Below are 21,660 nucleotides of genomic sequence, written 5' to 3' on the forward strand. Positions count from 1 at the left end.
TAACATATTTGTTTTCTGTGTTTTTTTTTTCATTTTTGGTAAAGATCATGTTACTCTCTGTTTAATCTTTGATGCTGCACCGCAACAAAGGCGGAACATTGCTATTGTCGTGCACGTGCGATAAGTTCATTTTTCTTGTTTCAGGATGGTCAATTTCCTCATAAAAGACAATGACGTCCCGCTTCACAGCGCGAGCATTGCGGCCAGAGCTCGCCTAGCCCTTTCAGGTTTTTCGCTCCTAGCGGGCTCCTCGGACCGGACTCGTGCCACGAAGCTGACGTGTCTTCGGTTCCTGGCTTCGATTTTCTGCTTTCCCTTTCGGGGTTTGGCCAAGGGTGTTGTATTTCGGGTTAATTTTTACTGTGCTTTAAGTGAAATTGTCTAACGTGAAGCTTCCCCTAAATTGCAGGCTCGGGAAGCAGGCGAGCTGATGTCGTTCAGCTCTCCCGGCCAGGGGCCATCGCCCTGGTCGGCTTCCCTTTCAGAGCAGGAGCTGCCTCTTAATTTCTTCTCGAGTGGTGGCGTGAACAGTATCCCCGTGGCTCTGGTGCCAACCAATGGAGCGTCAATTCGGCTCAACCATCCCGAGGCAGTCCAGTCGGCGCTGCAGGGTGCCACGCAGTACTACCAGTCGGTGACTGAGGTCCGGCAATGTGGCAAGGGTGGCCTAGTGTGTAGATCTTCAGACCTGTCCTGCATTTCTGACCTGCTAAACTGTCGCATGTTCGGCTCCATTCCGGTGAGTGCGTTCATCCCTCATCATCTTGCGTGCTCAAAGGGCATCATTCGTGGTGTTAGCGCAGATTTGAGTGCTTCGGACGTGCTCCGCAAATTTGCAGAGGCTGGTGTTATTGCGGTGTACCGCTGTAGTCGAGAGGCTAATAACACCAAAGTCCCCACTGAGTCAGTTATTGCGACGTTTGCTGGTCTCTCTTGCCCTTCTGAAATTATGGTCTGGCCGCTGGTTTTCAGAGTTGACCGTTTAAACCCGCGTCCTCTTCAGTGCACAAGGTGTTGGCGGTTTGGTCACTCCTTGAGGGGTTGCAAATCGACTCTTCGATGTTGCTCATGCGGGGGCGCGCACACAGCTTCTGACTGCAATGGAGACGAGGTGAAGTGCTGTCTCTGTCAGCAGGGCCATCTAGCAAACTATTCTAACTGCCCCGCACGAGCTCAGGAAGTGAGTGTGCTTGAGGTCCTGGATAAGCGTCGCTGTTCACGGGCAGAAGCCACGGCCATCGTTAAAGAAAGGGCTTTTGGATACGCCGGTGTCGCCTCTCGTCAGGTCACTGCTGTGGACTCTTCCTTGCCGTCACTTGTGGATGCTGCTGTCGCGAAAGCCATACCAGCTGTGGTTGACCGCCTTTCAGGTATATTTTCAGAAGGTTTTCAGCAAATGGAAGCTCAAATTCAAGTGATGTCGTCGCAGTTCTCTCAGTTGCTCCACGCCTTTCAGGGCATGCTTGCTTTTATGCAGCAGGCAATTCCAAACTTACCTCATCCCCCATTAAGCATTCCTCAGGCCACCACTGCTCCTTTTCAGAGCTTCCCAGTTCCCCAGCCAATAAGAGCTTCTTTGGTACAGCCACCCCTTACAAACACCACGGCTAATGACACGACAGTGCTAGCGCCAGAGCCATCGCAGAATGCAGTAACGGCGCCAGCTGTGATTCCCTCCACTAGTCAGATCACCCCGAACACCCCATCTACTGAGAAGCAACTGTTGTCGAACGCTCCCCAGGATGCCTGCCAGCCACCTATTGATTGTTCCTCAGTCCCGTTTCCTCCAGATCCGTGCGATGAAACATCGACGGGGGACATGATTGTGACCTTTTGCAACAAAAGAGGCACGTCACCTCCCCCAGGCCCTTCGGCGAAGTCGAAAAACAGGAAAGCCCAGTTATGCGACAATACATACGAGGACATCCTTACCAGAGCAGTGACAGAGGCTAATATCAACTAATCATGGCTTCTATCAAGGTGTTACAATGGAATTGCCGCTCGATTCGTCTTCTTCTCCGGACCTTTATACTTTAACTGCTAAATTTTCACCTGAAATAATTCTTCTACAGGAAACATGGTTAGACTCCGGCACAATTTTTACGTTCCCTACATACAGAACCTTCCGCCTGGACCGTCAAGGTCGCGGTGGCGGCTTACTGATATTTGTATCCATTACCTTCTGCCGTAATGCGTTCAAAACTTTCGACTTTTTGTCCTCAGATTGGGAGATTCTTGGCATTGATTTACTTCTGCCGGGTTGCCGCCCTGTGTCGTTGATAAATGTGTATTTTCCCCACGGAGTTAGCGAAGTTAGAGCTTTAGATGCGGCCCTTTCGGTTAGCCAAAAAGCTGTGGTTGTGGCGGGGGACTTCAACGCGCACCACGTATCTTGGGGATATAGGACTGACACCTCAGGGAGACGTCTTTGGGAATGGGCAGGGGATAATAACCTGCACTCCCGAAATGTAGGCAATGCCACATTTATAAGTGGTCAATCTCGTTCTGTCCTAGACCTCACTTTTGCGACCTCAGGGCTTGTATCCTCGTGGTCCACAATTGACTGCGAGACTAACAGTGACCACACCCCGGTACTGTTTGACATCGTTTGCGCTGCAAAAATACCAAACCACAAAGTACATTCGTTTGTCAATGTTAATAAGTTCTCCTCGGAGCTGTGCAAAGCCATCTCAGCTTTTTCACCTATGGAGCAGACAATCAGGGCTGAAAGCGTTGTCTCTGCTATTAAGGATTCCATCCTTCGAGCAAAATTTACGGTATCCTCAGTCCATAGCACCGCTTGTAGCCCTTGGTGGAATGAGGAATGTACTAGAGACTTTCGGCGTAGAAAAGCCGCCTGGCAGCAGCTTCTCCGCAATCAAAGTCCGGCTAACTGGGTTAATTTTAAATTTCACCGCGCAAATTTTAAGCGAACTGTATCACGTGCGAAGGATACATTTAATATTGGCCGATTTTCCGCCCTATCACAACCGAATCGTAGACAAGCTTTATTCAAGTTTCTCAGGTCTAGGAAATCATCTCCCGTCTCTCCGAACACACCCTCCCTGGTTCGTACGCCAGAAGAATCCGTTGAATTCTTAGAGACCATAGCGAGTGATCTACAGCTGCGGTTTGCGACAAGGATTCCGTCGACAGGCTCTCGAAATTTTGGCACGGCTGACTTTGAAGAGGTCGCTATAGGCGAGCTAGATAGCGTAATTTCCCGTCTTCCAGCGTCTGCGCCTGGTCCAGACGGTATCACCGCAGCGATGATTAAACTGTTGTACAATGAAGCCCCGGCAGACCTGTTGAATGTGGTTAATATTTCTCTTAAAAACGCGTGGATACTTCCTGAATGGCGCTTGGCCAAGATTTTACTTTTTTTAAAGAAACCGGAGCTTGGATTTACAATTGATAATATTAGGCCAATAGCACTAACATCCACCCTTGTAAAAGTAATTGAGCGCGTTTTGCTTCTCCGTATTAATAAGTTTTTGCGTACAAGGAACATACTCAACTGCAGACAAATTGGTTTTAGGGAAGGATGCTCTATCTGGTGGGTGCATATAGACTTGGAAAGTCGCATCCACTGGGCCCGACGAAATAAGCAGATCGCAGCATTGGTCACCTTGGACATTTCGAAAGCGTACGACAGTGTGGAATATGGCATCCTTCTAGATCTCCTAGCTCGCTATTCGTTTCCGGAGTACATTACTGCGTGGGTAGCGGCTTTTCTGGAAAACAGAGAGTTTTTCTGTTCCCAAAATGGTTACGCGTCTTCCCGGTATAAGCAGACACGTGGAGTACCCCAGGGGTCTGTTATCTCCCCAGTGTTATTCAATGTGCTTTTGAGCTCCATACCCATTCACCGAGATGTGCATACATATGTCTATGCAGATGACATCGCCTTTTTCTCTTCATCGCAAGACATCCATTCCTTATTTCATTCCCTTCAATCATATTTAAATGCCCTGGAAGCGTGGTTGGATACTTTGAAATTTTCTTTAAACATTGATAAGTGTGCCATCCTCGTGTTCCCTCTTACGGACCAAATATCGATTTCGTTATCGTATCACCAACAAACCATTCGTCAGGTTGATTCGCTAAAATATCTTGGGGTCATATATGACAGAAAATTGAATTGGCGCCTACACATTGAACATATACCTGCGAAAGGCTCCCGTGCTGTGGCTCTACTGAGGGGTCTTAGCCACAAAAGAACAGGTCTGAGGGCAGATACGCTCTTGATGATTTACAGCATGTATGTTCGACCAATCTTAGAATTTGGGTGTGTTGTATTCTCTGGCGCTGCGACATATAAGCTCATGCCTTTGGTGAAGCTGGAACGACAAGCTTTGCGTTGCTGCTTAGGCCTACCCGGTTACGTCCCGATTCGGGTATTATACTTGGAGGCCGGAGTCCCAACGCTGAATTCCAGGTTTAAATATCTCACCATCAATGCATTTGCAAAGTTCCTAGAGTCACCGCTGGCCAGATCACAGGCTGTGTTTGTCCAACACGCATTTGCGTTTTTCGGCACTAATTGGTCTCGTATCCGGCGCCCGCAGGTCATTTTTGCCAATTCTTTACTTCATCCATTAAACTCCACGCTCCTATCAGTCCCCCTCTTGCAGTCTCAACACACAGTAGTGGAGGTTTCTTTTGATAAAATTTTCCCAAAACATGCTAAGTTGCTTCCAACCAACTTAATTAAAAACATTCTCCTGGCTCACCAATCCGAATACCCATCGCACGTGGTTATTGCAACCGACGCCTCTGGAAAAAATGAGAAAGTTGGGGTGGGTATCTTCTCTCCGGCATTGAATTGGTCTTTTTCATTGCGTCTACCAAATTATATTCCAATATTTTATGCAGAATTTCTGGCTATTCTTCTTGCTGTTCGGAAACTCGATTCGGCGCAATCTTTAGTGATGATACTGACGGACTCCCTCTCCGTGTGCATGGTCCTTTCTTCAGAAACTGTCAGTCCCATGCTTAAAACGTTTTACTCCTTCGTTCCCACGTATGTGCGGGAAATTAGGCTTGTCTGGCTGCCTGGCCACTGTGGATTAGCCCTTAATTGAGCCGCGGATACACTAGCGAAAATGGCATTGTCGTTATCTATTGTGGATGTGCTTCCCCCGTTTGCTTGTGTGTTGTTAGCCCGTTATCGACAATACCTGTTGGCCCAGGACGTGTCCGATCACGGGCTGCACACCTCTCCGGAACTCGAACACCTCAGGTTTCGGTGGAAAAGAAGCCTCTGCCAAACTCGCTCGTGCAAAGTTTCGCTGACTTCGTTTCGGTGTGGTGTTCCCCCACTTAACAGGTATCTTTACCGGGCAGATCTAGCAACCTCACCCTTGTGCAACTTCTGCCATGAAATTGAATCAGATGAGCATTTCTTCCTTTTTTGCCGCCGATTCTCGCATCACCGGAGAAGACTGCTGGAGGCTCCCCTGTGGCGTCTTGGAATGCCACTAACCTTGCCAGTGCTTTTGTCGTTTGGAGGCACACAGCTAGGTCACTGCCATGGGGATGTCTGTCAAGCCATTCATTCCTTCATTTCAGAGACAGCTCGTCTGCCTTGTTAAAATGATTCGGATCAGGCTCTCTCACTCCTCTTTCTCCTTCTATTTCTGTCTTCAACCTATAGTCTAAATTCTTTCTTCGACTGCACCTTTTTGCCTATCTGGTTTTTTAGTTAAAAAAATACACTCTTCTTGGCCAAACCCCCTGAGTGGATATGCGCCACTTTATGGGCCACCACCACCACCACCAGAGTCCAAGAGCGCAACAAGCATTAAGGACTTTCTACAGTTCATGTCTAACTGAGAATCGCATGCTGAAGAAGGGGAATTCTTGAGTGAATCATCCACAGCTGATGCCCTAAGGGTCACACTTTCTTGCATTTTGGCGCTATTGGAGTAACTCAGAACGCAAGGCTTCAAGTATTAAATGACGTCGCGCTTAAGCCAGGATCCATTAGAAATGTTTTTGACATTGTAAGACAGTTTTGCAGGTGCAGTGATCACCCAACAACGAGATAATTTTATATTGTTGTAGAGTGCCTGTCATTTTACAACCGGGCAAACACAGTGCGCTCAGGCAATGCCGAAAATGATGAACTGGTCAGTTTTTTGCTGGAGGCAGGTGATGGTCAAAGCTCTGAGCTTGACATCAACAAGTTCATTGAGTCGGGAAACCTGGCGTTGGCAGAGCTTAAACTACCGGGCATTCTCACCAAGCTTGGTGATTATGTCATCGAAAAGAGTGATGACCGTCCGATCCAATATATGTCAAGCCAGGTAGCGCAAGTTTGTTACACGTCGTCACTGTGTAATGTGGAAAACTGCGCTTCTGCAAGCCCCGAATAAGGAAAGACAGGACAGCGAGTTTACCGAGATTTGCGACAGAGAAGGGTGTTGGTACCCGTCCCGTGAACTGTGTTTGGTGGTACGAAAGTTGGAAAAATTCTTCACCGCTTTCTTCAGCACGCAAAAGCTGTGCAGTAACAGCATAGTCGATGTTAGGGTACTGGCTAAAGCGCAGTTTCCTGTGGGATCAGGTGCAGCCAGCACTCGGGTGAGTTAACAGCTGGCATTGTGAAGTTTTATGTTTTAACCAGGCTCCATTTCTATGTCATAGACATGAGCGAGAAGAGAGAAGGACGCAGAAAAAAGAAGCTTCATGCCAAAATAAGCCGGTGCTCCTAGTCGCTCCTGCATCGTGTACAACCACTGCGTGAAAATGTAATCTTGTACTAGTGAAATGTACTTGTAAATGAAAAGGTTGTATTGAACTTCAGCCTGACGAATGAGCTCAAACCAGCATGCCATATTCGAATAAAGCGTTTCGCCTTTTTCGCTTGATGTGCATTCAGTCATGGTCGAAGATATATTAGTAATAAGAAACTTCTAGTTTGAAGGCCTGCATAATGGCAAACAAACTATCACATAGTTGCCCCTTTTACTATGATTACCTCTTATTAAATAACTCGTGTTAAAATTTTGACAAATGGTGATCGTGGAATCATTTGTAACGTGTTGCTCGTGACTGCACCCTTAAGGTCTGCCCTAGAGGACTTGGTAAAGACGCCGGCGAACCCAGTTGTTTGTTGCGTTCACGTACGCTTCCGCTTTCTCAATGTCATATTAAGTGGATGTTACATCAGTTTAGGTGATCAGCGCATCTTCCTCACTGTCCGACCGTCTTGGTGTCCACGGCTGCAACAATTACGTGCATGCCGGCACGGTGCCTAGTCGAGACGATTCCGCAAAATCATACCATTCGCACCGCCGCACTGCTGCACGTTGTAGGTGAATACCTAGCATGTTTAAGTACATGCGCGTACCAATAGCAAAACGAAGCTGCGATATTTAAAGCACGTTCGCTCAACTGGTTTCGCTTATTACATCTCGCTGCCTCCTCGGCCTGAACGCCCGGCACCCTACAGCGCATGATTCGGTGGCGCCATCTCACGTCTTCGACATGAGGCGTATCGTCGGGCGGCGCTTCCTCAACTCACTTCCCCTTGTACACTGTATCCTGGGCAAGGCGCGGTGCGGCCCGCGTCGCTGCGTCGCAGCCGTAGGGGCCTGATAAGGTGTCGGCATCCCACGCCAGACAGTCTCGACCTCTTTTCGCCCTCCCCCCGCTCCACTAAAAACCTTATCGCATCGCATCGCGCAGCCGTAGCAGGGGCTTCTCTACACGGCTGGTATAACCGGAGTGACGTCATCACGGCGGCGCGTGGAAAAGGGTCGCGCAACTCCTAGCTCCCTGCGGAACCTAGGCTACGCTTAAGAGTACGGCCACTTCATGCACCCTAGGGGCCATTTTGTTTCTGGCTTGCAGTGTTACCATCTCTCCCAACGAAACCGCCGCCGGTTGTGAAGGGCAGAGTGTGACCGGCCGCTCTTGCGTCCGCGCAGCAGAGAGAGGAGAGAGAGAGAGAGGAGAGGCGCCCCGAAACAGAATAGGTGCGCCTAGGGTACTAAATAAAGGCTTTTAGAGTATCGGCACCGTTTTCTCTCATTGTTATGTGCCGCTAGGATTTTCGTTGGTCGGTCGGCACCACGTGATATTTGTTTACATATGGGCGCAGCCTATTTCTTTCTGTGCGCCTGTACTCTCTCTCTTTCTCTCTCTCTCTCTCTCTCTCTCTCTTTGTCTCTCTGCTGCGCGGACGCTAGAGCGGCCAGTCGCACTCTGCCCGTCACAACCGGCGGCGGTTTCGTTGTGAGAGATGGCAACACTGTGAGCCAGAAACAAAATGGCCCCCAGACGCTTCCAGGTGCACGAAGTGGCGGTACTCTTAAGCGTAGCTTATTTAGTGACGCTAGGTGTGCCCATATGTAACAAAAAAATATCACGTGGTGCCGACCGCGCCAATGAAAATCCTCGCGGAACATAACAATGAGAGCAAAGAGTGCGGATACTCTAAAAGCCTTTGTTTAGTGACGCTAGTGGGAGCTATATAGAGGAATTCTAATCTGGCCGCTAGAGAAACGCCACCTTTTGAGCACTGCTTGTCACGAGTGGGACTGCGTTTTCTGAATTGCTGAATACCAATTCGGTTGTGCTTCACCAGGTATTACAAAAGATGAATGGAGCAACTGGTTATGAAAAATAGCGATTGTAAAAGTTCCGTCAGCTTTCTCTCAATTCTCGAACTTACGAAACTATTTATTTTAAATCTGTGTAAATGGGAATCACTAAGCTCACATGCCGGGTTGTTTCGGTGTCTGCGCTTGTGTCGCGCGGTGGTGTAGCTCCGAGCTAGTACATCACGATGGCTAGGTTCCGTTGTCTCGCCCTTCGAAACACGCTCCTCTCTGTTTTCTTTCTTCCGACGCACGGCCGGGCTACAGCGGCGGCGTCCGCTGCTCGAGCCCGGCCGTGGCCGACGCTGCTGCGTTCGGGACGGCGACACCGCGAATCCCAGGTAACGACTGGCAAAATCTCTGGTTTCACTCTTTCTAGATCCACGTGTGTGAATTGAAGCGACCTGGCATGTGGAATTGTTGGGGGGTCGTTCACAGCTTTGCTTCCCACACCACTTTCACAGCGTGAATTGGAGGCAATTTTTTTGTTACACTAGTTTTAAGCCAATGTATAAGATTTTATTGCTCGTCGCAGCGTATTTGCGCTGGTCTTTAATAATAAGGCCTGGGTCTTTCTGTAATGTCAGCAGCCTAAGGTTACACTGTTTGGCCAATTTTCGGAGCAGGGATTCATAACACAGCAATGGCAAAACATGGCTGACACAGCGTAAAGTATAAGTAGAGTCAGTGTAATAAAAAAAGAAATAATTAGGGTCTGCATGGAAATGAAGTCGGGGTGAAGGGTTTTTGCAACACGAGTCAGCCATCCTCCCGCAGTACCATTAGGGTTTGAATATTTTAACGAACCAAAAGTGGACTTTCAGGAACGTGTGGTAGAGGAATACACTCAAAATTGCCTAGTAATGTCACCTTGCTTTACTCAAGAAAAGTACGTAGACGGGAGAAAAATTACCAGGCGGTTGCATTTTACTAAGGTTACGTTTACCCGTTGGTGAGAAAAGCTAAGCGCCGCTAAAAGAATCAATGGCACTCGGTTTACCATTGTTTAAAACTCCTAGAGAGCATTTAAGATGGTAGATAAATTCGTGCCATCAATATGCCATGTTCTAAAGGAGGCATAATTCCTAAGTGGGATTTAGCAAACAATTGGCTCCATGGGGAGCGGGTGCGACACGTTGGGGAATCCAATTTTATGCCCAAAATTATGTCATGCTTGCTCTAAAAACACGCGGAAAGATGTTTTGTCAGTGGATTGCGTAGATTTATGCCCCTGCATATAACAGTGGGTGAGGTGAAAATTTTAAATATGATCGTTTTAGGGGTGAAGGTTGTGCAGTCTCCATCTTTAAAAAATGAAGGAAGCTCGCAATAACGCGTAAAGCGTTTAGGTAGCGAAGCTGTACGCAACGTTCCCGACTATCACGACAGTTTAAGTCTACGATTGCAGACTATTTGCGTCTTCTTCGCTCCTGCAACCACCTTTACTATATCATTGTTCCTATAAGTGTGAGCGTCCTTTATTTTTCGTGAAGTGATGATCATTGGACATCGCTTTGGATGGGCGAACTCTATGACGTCTCTTTCGCGTCCCGGTCAAGTGTTGCCACGATTGCTGTGAATGCTGGAGTCATTCTTGTCCCGGGAAAGTGTTGCCACGATTACGGCAAATGATGAGAATTCCTTGTTTGTTTTTGTCTAATCTTGGCCAATCTCCCTTAGTGGGTATGCTTCGCTAGACAAGCGTACGCTGGCGGTCGCCGCGACGCACACCACACACGCGAGCAGTCAGCATTTTCTCAGTTTTGTTTATCACCGGGCGATCGCCGCGAGACCCGTGATCACGTGTGCGTGCTCGGAAATTTCTTTGTATTTTTAAACGCGGACACGAAAATTTACGATTCGCGAAACAGGTTTTCTGTTAAAACATATATTTGACCATACACACAAAACACTTCACTACTAATAGAATATACGAACATTTATGTACTATTACCTGTAGTTATATACGGATATTCGGTAATGGTCTGTCATTTGATTCAACCACTCTATGAAAACGTGACAAAATGTTTGGATAAGAGGTTTATATTGTAGGGCCATTTAAATTACCAGATTCAATGGCATGGGAAATACATGTTTCCTTTATTCAGCACCAAAAAGATCTTAACAGGGCTTTCGACAAGGGATGAAACACAAAACCCACAGGAAAAGTCATTTTCTGATATAAAATTAGCAATAGACGTAGATTCGTTTCAACAATCGAAAATAGAAGGCAACCTAGTGTTAGAAATGAAATGCAAGTCGCGGACATGCTAATCACATTGAGACCGAGCGGTGCAAGCACGGGAAGATTGAGCTGAACTTTTCAAACCGACATGGTGGTACGGGAAGAGCTGAAGGGGAAGGCAAGAATCTGAGTGACGAACAGCACAAAAAATACGTTTACTTCGATGTATTACAATCTATGACAATGTCGTGACAGGAGAAGAAAAGAGCCTTTCCACCACTTTTTTTGCCAACAGGATTTTGGGGTTATCGCCTTAAATGGCTCCGACTCGCCGAAGCTTTGGACTATCAGTCATTGAGCTATGATTTTGACACGGATAAAATTTGAAATTTCGGTGGCAGCGGCTTCTACTCTGTCCGTTCGAATTTGATTCCACAAGACGAGAGCTTCGCGCTTAAAAACTGTCGTTCATAGGCGATGGTGCATGGTTCTGTTTATTTGACGCGGCCATGCAACGCTCTGCAAATTCAATCTGCTTCAATGTGGTCGGAATGGCGCAATTTCATACACCTTGGCTTTATAATGCGGGTGACCAAGGTTCGATTACGACCCCCGGAATGTTTTTTTCTTTCCGTTCACCCACACTCATACGCACGTTAACGAAAGTGTTTCGATGCGACATCATATCCAGGGCTCTTGTGAATCTAAACGACGGCTGCTGCAGTCACTACAGAATAAAATCGTTGTCATCTGGATGTCGCTCCTTCTGGTACGTGTCAGCGTTAGGTAACCGCTAATACTCCGTAATTCCGTGGGTCCTGCGAGAGCTTTCGTCACTTTTTCTTCTCTTTTTAGTAAAAGACTGGACAAGTCGGGCAAAGATATGAAGAGATAAATAGCGTCACTTGGGATATCTTGCATCTCCATTCCTCCCCGGCCGGCAAGCTGACACCGAATAGATAGCGCTCACTGCGACGAACCCCGACGTGCAATGTTTCCGCCCTACACAAGGAACTAGACGGATCTATGGTGGCTTTTTACTCCTGCGCCGCTTATATTGCAAAAAAAACGGCTGTCGTTAATGTACAATTTGAAAAAAATACTGTTTATGTTTGTAAGCCGAAATATGCAGGGCGGCATTGTTGCTCATGGAATGTGTTGTTTCTACTTTATTATTTAATTACCCATAAGAAAAGGCTTTGTCCAGTGATAGTATGCAAGCGATTCCATAGAGAATGTGCGGCGAGTTATAACCAGGTTATAAAACATAACCATGTTATATGTGTACACGGTTAGGTTTTTCTAGTTGGCGTTTTTTAATGATCTGGAAGAATAAATTCAGGGCAACTGTGTCTCTTTCCTCAGGTAAAGATGTTTTGAGAATATTTTAACTTCGCAAGTTGCCACTCCATGCGCAAGAACGCATATCAGAGGGCGCCTCAAGGAGACGCTTCATGTTACTCCCTAAGATTTCCGCTTTCAGTAAGAGCAACGTCCGTGTCCTTTCAGCTTGTCCCGATTGCAGATTACGGACAAGGAACCAACTTTCTTGGAGGCGACAAAGAAGGGGACAGACTTCACTGGGCCAGGAGGCGAGCGCAGCCCAGAAGACCTTGACCATCAGATATAAAAAGGGTGATGCATTTGCTAGACGGTCGGAAGATGACCAGCAAGTTGCGAGAGCTTCAGAGCACATCGGTTAAAATGAACATTTGGTTTTTCATGACGACCGCCCTGTTCCTAATAGGTGAGCTTTTATTTTTCTCTTTAAATGATTAAGGCTGCTAACCGTCTTTTTCAATTACCCTCAGAAGTTTACTGAACGCTTGTCCTTCTATGACCTCTTCGTAATAGGTTACAAAAAGTCCAGCGCATATAGTTACAAATTTCTAAGGCGCTTCATGCATGTAACCACATACTATAGTAACGCAATATTTCCAGTGATCAGCTGAGTTGTGCTTAGCTCGGAGGGTAAAGCAATGGTAAGAATTGGGTTGTAGCGCAATATTTACTTCGACCCGAAAATCTATTTTTTGTCAATATTGCTGTACGCTTTTTGTTTTTGTCGAAGCAAACTAAAATCCGACACAGTGCGCCCAGAAGAAATTTAGGATAACGGCCGCTACTCCTACGGATGGCGCTAATTTATAGGCCTGCTTACGGACACGACCAAAACTTCATTAGAAAATCTTACTCAACTACTTTTTTTTCGGGAGTGGGATTGCAGCGCAAATGTATAAAGTATATTAATTACTGTGTGTTACAGCTTCATTAGTATAACGGGAAACGTTTGAAATAGCATGTGAGATTTCCCACCATCGCACCAGTGGCGCCAAACCCCGCTGCCTAATTTGTTTAGTAGCTTGCCATGTTAAACATGATCGTAACAGTGACTTCTCAGCAGAGTGCTCATAGACAACACGCCTGGCGTATTTCCCAGCATGCTCAGCCCGATCTTTTATGATACAAACGCCTTCGTTTGTTGTGATCTTGTACGCTATTTTTTCCATCTACTGCATCGATTAAATTTTTGTACCGGTGTACAGCACCACCATAAACTGGGTTTTCAGAGTTTATTTATTGCATTATTGGAATGTATCGTCTTTTTGACATCCTAAAGAACGAAAGATTGTAGTCACAAGGAAGAAAAAAACGCTTGCGGAAACAAACATTTTTCTAGCATCTTTGTGTATTTATGATCTGCCTTTGCGCTGTAGAAATGAAGTAGATATTTTACTTTTGTCAAGGTAACTTCGTCTGACATTTGGTACAAACGTGTAGCATACGTTCACGTTTGTACACAATTACCAAGACCATTGTATACTCTAACCAAAGTAGTTAACTGTGATCATGCATTAGTTTATTTTTTGTCACTGCTTCTGCTGTGTTCGCTTAAATAGCCACGAACGTCAGTGGACACAACGACCTACCATATCCGGAAGAAAATTCTGTAACTACTGTTATAAAGGTCGACGCTGATGAGCACCGCACGAGTCGAGTAAAGAGAGGCAAGTTATCACTGATTTTGTTCTTCGAATTGCGTGTCTTGTGGGAGATTATAACTCATGTATTTGTTTCAGCGGGAAGCTTGCCATCGATGGAAACAATCTTGAGCGCGGTTAAATACATACACGTGATGCAATCAGTTGCTGTGTTTTCACAAATAAATTGTCGGCAATTCATATTAAATCAATTCGTTCTGTTTGAACCAGATGAAATTGCTAACAAAGTAGAAGAACTGAACGCAAACGTTTGTATTAGGAGGGCTGTTGGGAGCAAACCACAATTAGAATTGTGTTTGTGTTAATGCTGTACCGCCCACGGACTGGCCCAGCCAGCACAAGATTCTAGAAGCAGTATTTTAACTGGTAAGCTTGTTTGGCAGTCCACAACCAGTAATTAGTACTGGTTGACTAAAGCTGTGTGATAGCCAGTGACGTTTACCCCGTTGTGAAAGCAGAAGGACAGCGATAACAACACCATGTTAAAACGAGTGCTCGTTTGAACCGGATGCGTTACCTTACCCTCTCGTTGTGTAATGTCAGCGTGAATGCAGCGCCTTTTAGCAATATCTTTGTTTGAATTGATTTTATCTGCGGCTAGCTTGACCAGTGGCAGGCTTAGTTCATTCGAATATATGAGACGCTAAATATTTTGTTTATTTTAATGTAGTCTGAGATCTTCAGGTGAATACCTGCGTTGTCTCAAATAGTTGCTCTACGAAACATAAAAACACAAAGTATTTCAAAACAATGATGATTGTCGAATAGAGCCAACAATGTGAGTTAATAGAAACAAATATATAACGAATTAAAGCTCAGCAGAAGGCGAACTCAAAAGAAACTTACGAATAAACAAATCTTGACTTGAAACGTGGCGAACACTTACCTTGGCCTTGATCCTCGATGCCAAAAGCAAGAAATCTGTCAAAAAGGTACCTAAAAGAGTGTTTCACAAAAAAATAAATTATGCAAACAAATAGCGCCCACCTTTTCTTTCACCCTTTTTTGGTGAATTTGTAAATGGAGGTGATGTTGTGAATGTTGGTTTTAAGGTCCATATTAAAAGCAAAGTGTTAGGCGTATGTCGTTCACATAATAGAATGAATTAGCTGCATTTTCTGATTCTTCGCGTGTTCATTAATGTAGAATAACTGTACGTACTGTATTTATTCAATTTAAATTGGCATGTAAAAGGTTTTGCACAACCTGCAAAGACGTCGTGTTTAGTGTACAATCGGCGATGATTTACACGCGAACACTGTATCATAAACTGAAACAAAAACTTTATCATATTCTTTAACGGGCGGCTATTGGTGGAATTTGTTTATACTTCGGCGGTGCTATATCTGAGCTTATTGTAGTTGCGAACCTGGTTTATAGTATATTTCCATTGCGTGGAACTACACCCCGCGAATTGGGTGTTCGTGCTCGTATTGCGTTGTGCCTTTATTTTTGCCGCTTTAATGATATGTTTAGCTTCTTGTATTTGTGAAAGAAGCATAATATTTGTTACCGCACCTAACTGCAATGCCTTCAAACGTTTTATATGATACGTTTCACGTATCAGCTGGGGAAAATTTGCGGCCACAAGTAATTAAAAATTAGGCGGCGGATTTCACCAATACTAGGATGATAAGGTTGGATTTGGCTCATAGTAAACTCAAACTCAATTTGATGCGGCACACTTATGGAATTTTTATTGACTCTAGAGAATGGTATGATGGAGTTTTGTCAGTAAAGGCGTTAAACATTTGCAAAAGGGCTTCAAGAACAGTATAAATATGCATGAAGAATAAGCGAGTCCTCTTGGCAGCATACGCTCCGCTCTTTGCATTTTTCTGCAGGATCAATTTCTTTGTCACGCCTCACGATCCTCACGAAGCCAGGAAGCTGGTTATGGTTTTCCCATGAACTTCTCAAACGCTTCACCAAAAGGCTGATGATGACGATGATGATTGTGGTGACGACCATTATGGTGATGATGATGATGGCTCAATGTTTTGGCACCTACCCACCAGGAGGATTGATTGACCAGGGCCATATCACTAATTGTAATTTGTAAGGACGTTAACATAATTTATTTTCGGAAAGAAAGAAGCTGTGAAATAAAACATCGGTATGATTAAAACTCTACATACCTAATTATCAAAATGCTGGTCATACCTTGTCCTTATTATTCACCTTATTAAAATGCCTTGTACACCCAGAGGGGGCATCAGCCAGTGCTTGTTAGGGCGGCCATTTAGTTAAAAATAAAACGGTAAACATGACACTGAAAAAACAAAAATAACAAGATCGACAAGATAGACGCCCCACCTATCATAGACAATTATGTCTGGGAAGGTTGCAACAGGACCAAAGGAATGAAGAAAGGGGGAGGTGTTGGCATGCTCATTAAACAAGGGACCGACTGGCAGAGAGTGCATGAAAGCTGTGAAGAGCATCTATGGGTTAAAGGCACCATAGAGGGGAAAAATACATGGTTAGGAGTGGTGTATCTGTGGACCGGAAGTAGTTCTAGGGAGGAAAATGAGGAAATGATAAACTGTTTGAGAATATATATAAACGAGTTCAAAGATTCGGGCGAAATAATCATAGATGGAGATAAGTGTGACGGACAAGTAACGTGGGAAAGCGGTAACAGACAGTCAAGCATAGACTACAGTTTAGTATCCGAGACAGTATACGGAAGGCTGCGGGAAATGAAAATAGATGAAAATGGAACAGATAGCTTCGGAAGCGACCACAAGCGGTTTAGCTTGCATTTTGGAGGCGCAACCCGGAGAAATGTAGAAATAGGTACACTAGGGGGAACTAATTTGAATAATGAGCAGTTAAAGATCATCGCTGATAGATAGGAAGATGAAATCAATAAATACCGAGGCAAAAATTGGGATTACGACGAAATGATTGCGTTCATAAAGGGTAAGATGAATGAAGCAAAGCAACGAAACCGATGGAAAGGGAAGAGGAAGCCGAGAAGCTGGTAGAAAAAGGAAATAAAAGAGGCGATTGACCAGCGAAGAAAGGCGTCGAGAGAACATAGAGAAGCCAAAAGAACTGGTATTGAACCGGAGGTAGTGAAGGAGAAATGGGATATCTACCGTGGAAAAAAACTAGAAGTGCAGAAAATGGTGCGAGCAAAGATCAAGCAGAAAAGCGAGGAATGAATGGCAAAAATACGGAAGAAGGACAAAAGCGCATCCAAGAAGTTTTGGAACCATGCAAAATCACTAAGCTCAAAAAACGATAACCATCAAAAATTCCTGATTGATGAGGAGGGGGAACAATTAGAAGGAGAGCACGCGTTGGCGCATATTCATCGAGTGATTAGTGAGAAGTTTAGGACAATACTGGTAGGGTAACCTGCACCGATAACATCAGCGCCACAAAAGACTGCGGAAAGGGAAATAAGTTTGAGCAACCTTGATTGGAAAAAAGCAGAGCAAAAGGTTTCCCCCCAGACAGCGGTGGGCCCGGACGGAATACCAATGCAACTGATAAACCTGCTTGGACCTAAAAGTAAGGAATCGTTTATGAGGGCAATAGATAAGGGGATAGAAACCAAACAAATACCAGAGGACTGGTTAGAAAGTAGGATGAACTTAATATATAAAGGCAGAGGAGACAAATTCAGTATTGATTCATACAGACCACTCACAGTAACGTCAGTGGTGTATAGATTCGTAATGCAGGCGATAAAATCAGAAATTCAAGCATGGATGAAAGAAAACGAAATACTTGGGGAACTGCAGAATGGATTTAGACAAGACAAGCGACTGGATGACAATCTGTTCATGATAACGCAATGCATTGAAATTGCGAAAGCACAGAATAGACCACTATGGATTACGTTCTAGGACATTAAAGGGGCATATGACAACGTAAACAGAGAACGGCTGTGGAGAATGCTGAAACTCCAGGGATTAGATGACGAGTTAGTACAGTTTCTTATAGCAATCTATAAAGGCAATAGAGTGCACCTTACTTGGGAAGGACAGAAGTGCGCCCAACAGGTCAACATCCATCGGGGACTGAAACAGGGAATCCCCTTGAGCCCAATACTGCTCATGCTTTACATGGCAGGGTTAGAAAAGAAACTGGAAGAAAGTCAAGTAGGGTTTAGCCTAATCCATATGCTGCAAGGCAAAGTGGTAAAACAACATATTCCGGGAATGTTATACGTAGATGACATTGTTCTTTTAGCTGATAACCAAACCGATATGCAGCGGCTAATAAATATTAGCGGCCAGGAAGCCACCGACCTCGGGTTAAATTTCAGTGTAGAAAAATCAGGAATAATGGTTTTCAATGATGCTACCACTCACGTAGTGTCTATCCAGCAAGGCGAATAACCTAGAGTGAAGGAATATAAATATTTGGGAGTGTGGATAAACGAAGAGGATAACTACTTAAGAACTCACGAGGAGCAACTTAAGGTTAAGGGAAACCAAAACGCAGCTATAATAAATCATAGAGCTCTGTGGGGGTATAACAAATATGAAGTAGTAAGAGGAATGTGGAAAGGATTAATGGTTCCGAGTCTCACGTTTGCGAATGCTGTACTGTGCTTAAAATCAGACGTTCTATCAGGCCTTGAAGTAAACCAGAGAACGGTAGGATGTTTGGCCTTAAGCGCGCATGGAAAAACATCTAACGAAGCAGTTCAGGGAGGTATGGGCTGGGCGTTGTTTGAAGTTAGAGAAGCGCAGAGATGAGGTTGAGGGCAATGGATCAACGAAGGTGGGCAGCTAAGGTTTTTAGGTACCTATACTTGAAAAGCGTGGACACGCAATGGTTAAGAAAGACTAGAAGGCTAACGATGAAATACGGAAAGAACAATGGAGAATCCAAAACAGCCAAGGTAACCAAAAAAGAGGCAAAGCTGATTGAAACGAATAAATGGAGGGAAAAAATGGAAGCTAAAACGTCGTTAGAGATGTACAGGGCTGAGAAATTGAACATCAAAAAGGAAAATTTCTACGATAATTCCCAGGGCAGTACTTTGCTTTTTGAGGCTAGAGCAGGTTGCCTGCGAACTAAGAGTTTTCTGTGGAAGTATTCACAAAATGATGGGGTATGCGTGGTCTGCGGAAAAGAAACAGAAACTATGCGGTACAAAGCGTTAGAATGTGAGGGTACCCATCCAAATCTACATGAAGGGAATATTGGGCTTCCAGAAGCCCTAGTATTTAAGGGTACCAGAGAGGAAGTTAACTTCAAGGCTGTCGAGGGGACTTAAAGAAGATTAGAATGCTGGTGGACGAAAAGCAGAGAGGGGAATATTGCCTAGGACAGTTACCACCTGTAACAGGGGAAAAAAAGGTATTTCGGGCCTAATAAGCTTTAGTGCCTGCCCTAAGCAGCGCTAGTATTAAACCAAAAGAGTAAGACATGGTTATATTAGTCGTTTTTGGTAAGATGACATGTCATTACCCCGCTTGAAAGGGGAAACCAATAGCAATCATCATCAGGAGCGGGAAAGACGGGATTAAAAGATGATGATGTCCTCAAATATGTTGGCAGGTACGCGCAAGGGGCAATTGGCCAGGGCTGAATCGGTTGCTGAAATACGTGGGGACCTCAAAATACTAAGTGAGTTCCGGAAAGAGGACGTAAAAGGAAACTTATTTATGAATGAAACCCGAATGAACCATTATTAGCACCCTTCAGCAATTCCAACGATCTGAATGAGTAAGAAAATTTTGAATATATATACCTTTTTGCAAACCACTATTTTGATGCACCAACAGATAATATTAGTTGAATCGACTAAGTCAACCACAAACGCTCAATTAGGTCCTTCAAAAGTAGTTGTGTAGCTGTTGAGAAACCGCGGCAGACGAGAAAAAAATGTTCGATTGTTTCAGGGACCTGGCACCGCACCCATAGTTTCGTTGGTGAATGTCCTGATCTGAACAGATAGAAATTAGGCCTTGGAATCCTGCAGCGCAGCTCGGCGAAGGTCACTTCGCATTGCCGAGCACCACAAAAATGAACATTCCACCCTAACTTTAAATGTTGATACTCTTCAAATGATAAAAGTGAGCCTGAACGAGTAGCGTCTAAATGTCAATACCGTCTTATCTTTAAGATGCCAAAAGAACCAGATTAGGTATGCCGAATTGAACGGGAGCTGACACAGCGAGATTAGCTAAATGGTCCGCTAGCTCGTTGCCCCTGATATCCGTATGGCCAGGGACCAAAGAAAAGCGTACCTCCTTCACGTGCCTTGGAACAAACAATAATAGCGTGCGGTACAATGGAGAGCCGGACGAGGAAGTTAATGTCGATATAACTGCCATCGAATCGGATAATACGATGATTTTTGAGTATTCCAAATTTCATAGTTTCATTTCTTTCACTTCTTTTTTTCACAATGTCGTCGACGTCTGGGGACCGATCTTTCGCCCATCTCTCAATTGCTGCCAGAATTTATATTTAGCCAGCTTCAAAAAGCAAAAGAACTTCCGAAAACATGCACGAAACCATCCAAACAGTCACGGCAAAAGCAAACTTCCATTGGGCAAAGGAATTGGGCTCATTCTGATCCCGTGCCCCAGCGGGATCTTGCTCATTGTCGAGGCGAAATATGATCTGCGTACACTTTTGATGGGCATTATCTAACCTATTCTGTGGCAATATATCTTCTCGGAGAAATCTGGCGAGTTTTTGTTGCAACTGAAGTTTTATCTGACTAACTAGTTCCGGTTTGTTGTTATTGCTAATTTTGAAAAAAGAACTCGTGTTGTTAACAAAAACGAGAGAATTTTTTTTAAAACCTATGTCTGGCCGTGTTCTGTGGAGTGTTAAAAATACTGTGGAGTGTTCAGAGGGTACTTCAATGTTCAAAGTGTTTAATGAAGCAAACTCTTGTGGATTGGTGAAAAGAAATAGGTTCATGTGCTACCGGAAAGATTTTATCGGGTAAAGCTTAGACGCGACTAAGCCTCTAGAAAGCGAAAATTATTACACGTGGGTGGCCCTTTTGCAAATAATTGCCATTAATAGTTTCTCTAAATAGTTATGTAGCAGAAACCTATTTGTTTGAACGCAAAATACATGGTAGGTGGCAGATTTACTGCACTCAGCTTATTTGTTAGAAATGTTCACACAAATCCACGCATTTGTTTTTCTAGCAATGACGTCAGCAAACCTTAGAAAGCGAGTTAATACATTTCCGTCGTCTGGATAAGATGGATGCTGCGCCAACTTGAAATGTAATTTTTCATTATCGTCTTCGGAATGAGGTCAGCATGCATTGCCCATTTTCTTTTGCACTCTTCATAAAATGCTACGTTTTCGTCATTCGCTCATTTGAGAAGAGCTGTTGAAAATTCTATCCTTACTCATGGCGCAGGGGAAAAAGTAGCTTTCAGGGCATATTTTATATCCTATAGTAACCTTATCTTTTCTAACTGAAAAATTTCTTTCCACTGCTACATGACATATAACAAAGGATCACGACATTTTTAATAATACACACCACACATTGTTGAATTGTACAATATTACAATAAAAACCCCAGCCGAATAAATGTTAGTAAAAATGACATTCGGATCCCACACGGCTGGTTAAAGATTTGTACACTTTTGTTATACCCCTAGCGGTAAAATAAACCTGTACGTTTTCACAAAAGTGCAACCCTTGAGGAAAGTGCTTTTTCGAACGTTCGCTCGAACCGGGGTTACGGCGTCCTGCCTGAAAGTATCCTGACATTGGCTTTGTTACTGAAACATTTCCCACTGTCCTTCACCTTTCACAATATGCGGCATTGTGGAGCACCGTGTGGCTTTAATTTTTTTTAGTAACACTGCGCTTGCTTCGTAAATACCGCGATTTTTCCCAATACCGGGGTGTGCAGGGT

The 21,660-nt window shown here is 44.6% G+C and overlaps 1 protein-coding gene across 2 annotated transcripts in view; it reads left to right on the top strand.

The window, feature by feature from the left end:
* Positions 1 to 12,381: 12,381 nt before the first annotated feature.
* LOC144138732 (uncharacterized) overlaps positions 12,382 to 21,660 on the top strand; it is a 170,743-nt gene continuing 161,464 nt past the window's right edge. The window contains exons 1-2 of one of the 2 annotated variants that reach the window (XM_077671152.1): positions 12,382 to 12,538; positions 13,692 to 13,799. In XM_077671152.1, the coding sequence (XP_077527278.1) occupies positions 12,430 to 12,538; positions 13,692 to 13,799 (217 nt within the window). In that variant the 5' untranslated portion in view covers positions 12,382 to 12,429. The remainder of the gene's footprint in view (positions 12,539 to 13,691; positions 13,800 to 21,660) is intronic. The other variant, XM_077671150.1, reaches the window with a different exon arrangement.

This window comes from Haemaphysalis longicornis, unplaced genomic scaffold (assembly GCF_048455015.1).
Source record: "Haemaphysalis longicornis isolate Haplotype H1 unplaced genomic scaffold, Haemaphysalis longicornis Haplotype H1 scaffold_5, whole genome shotgun sequence".
Lineage (NCBI taxonomy): Eukaryota > Metazoa > Arthropoda > Arachnida > Ixodida > Ixodidae > Haemaphysalis > Haemaphysalis longicornis.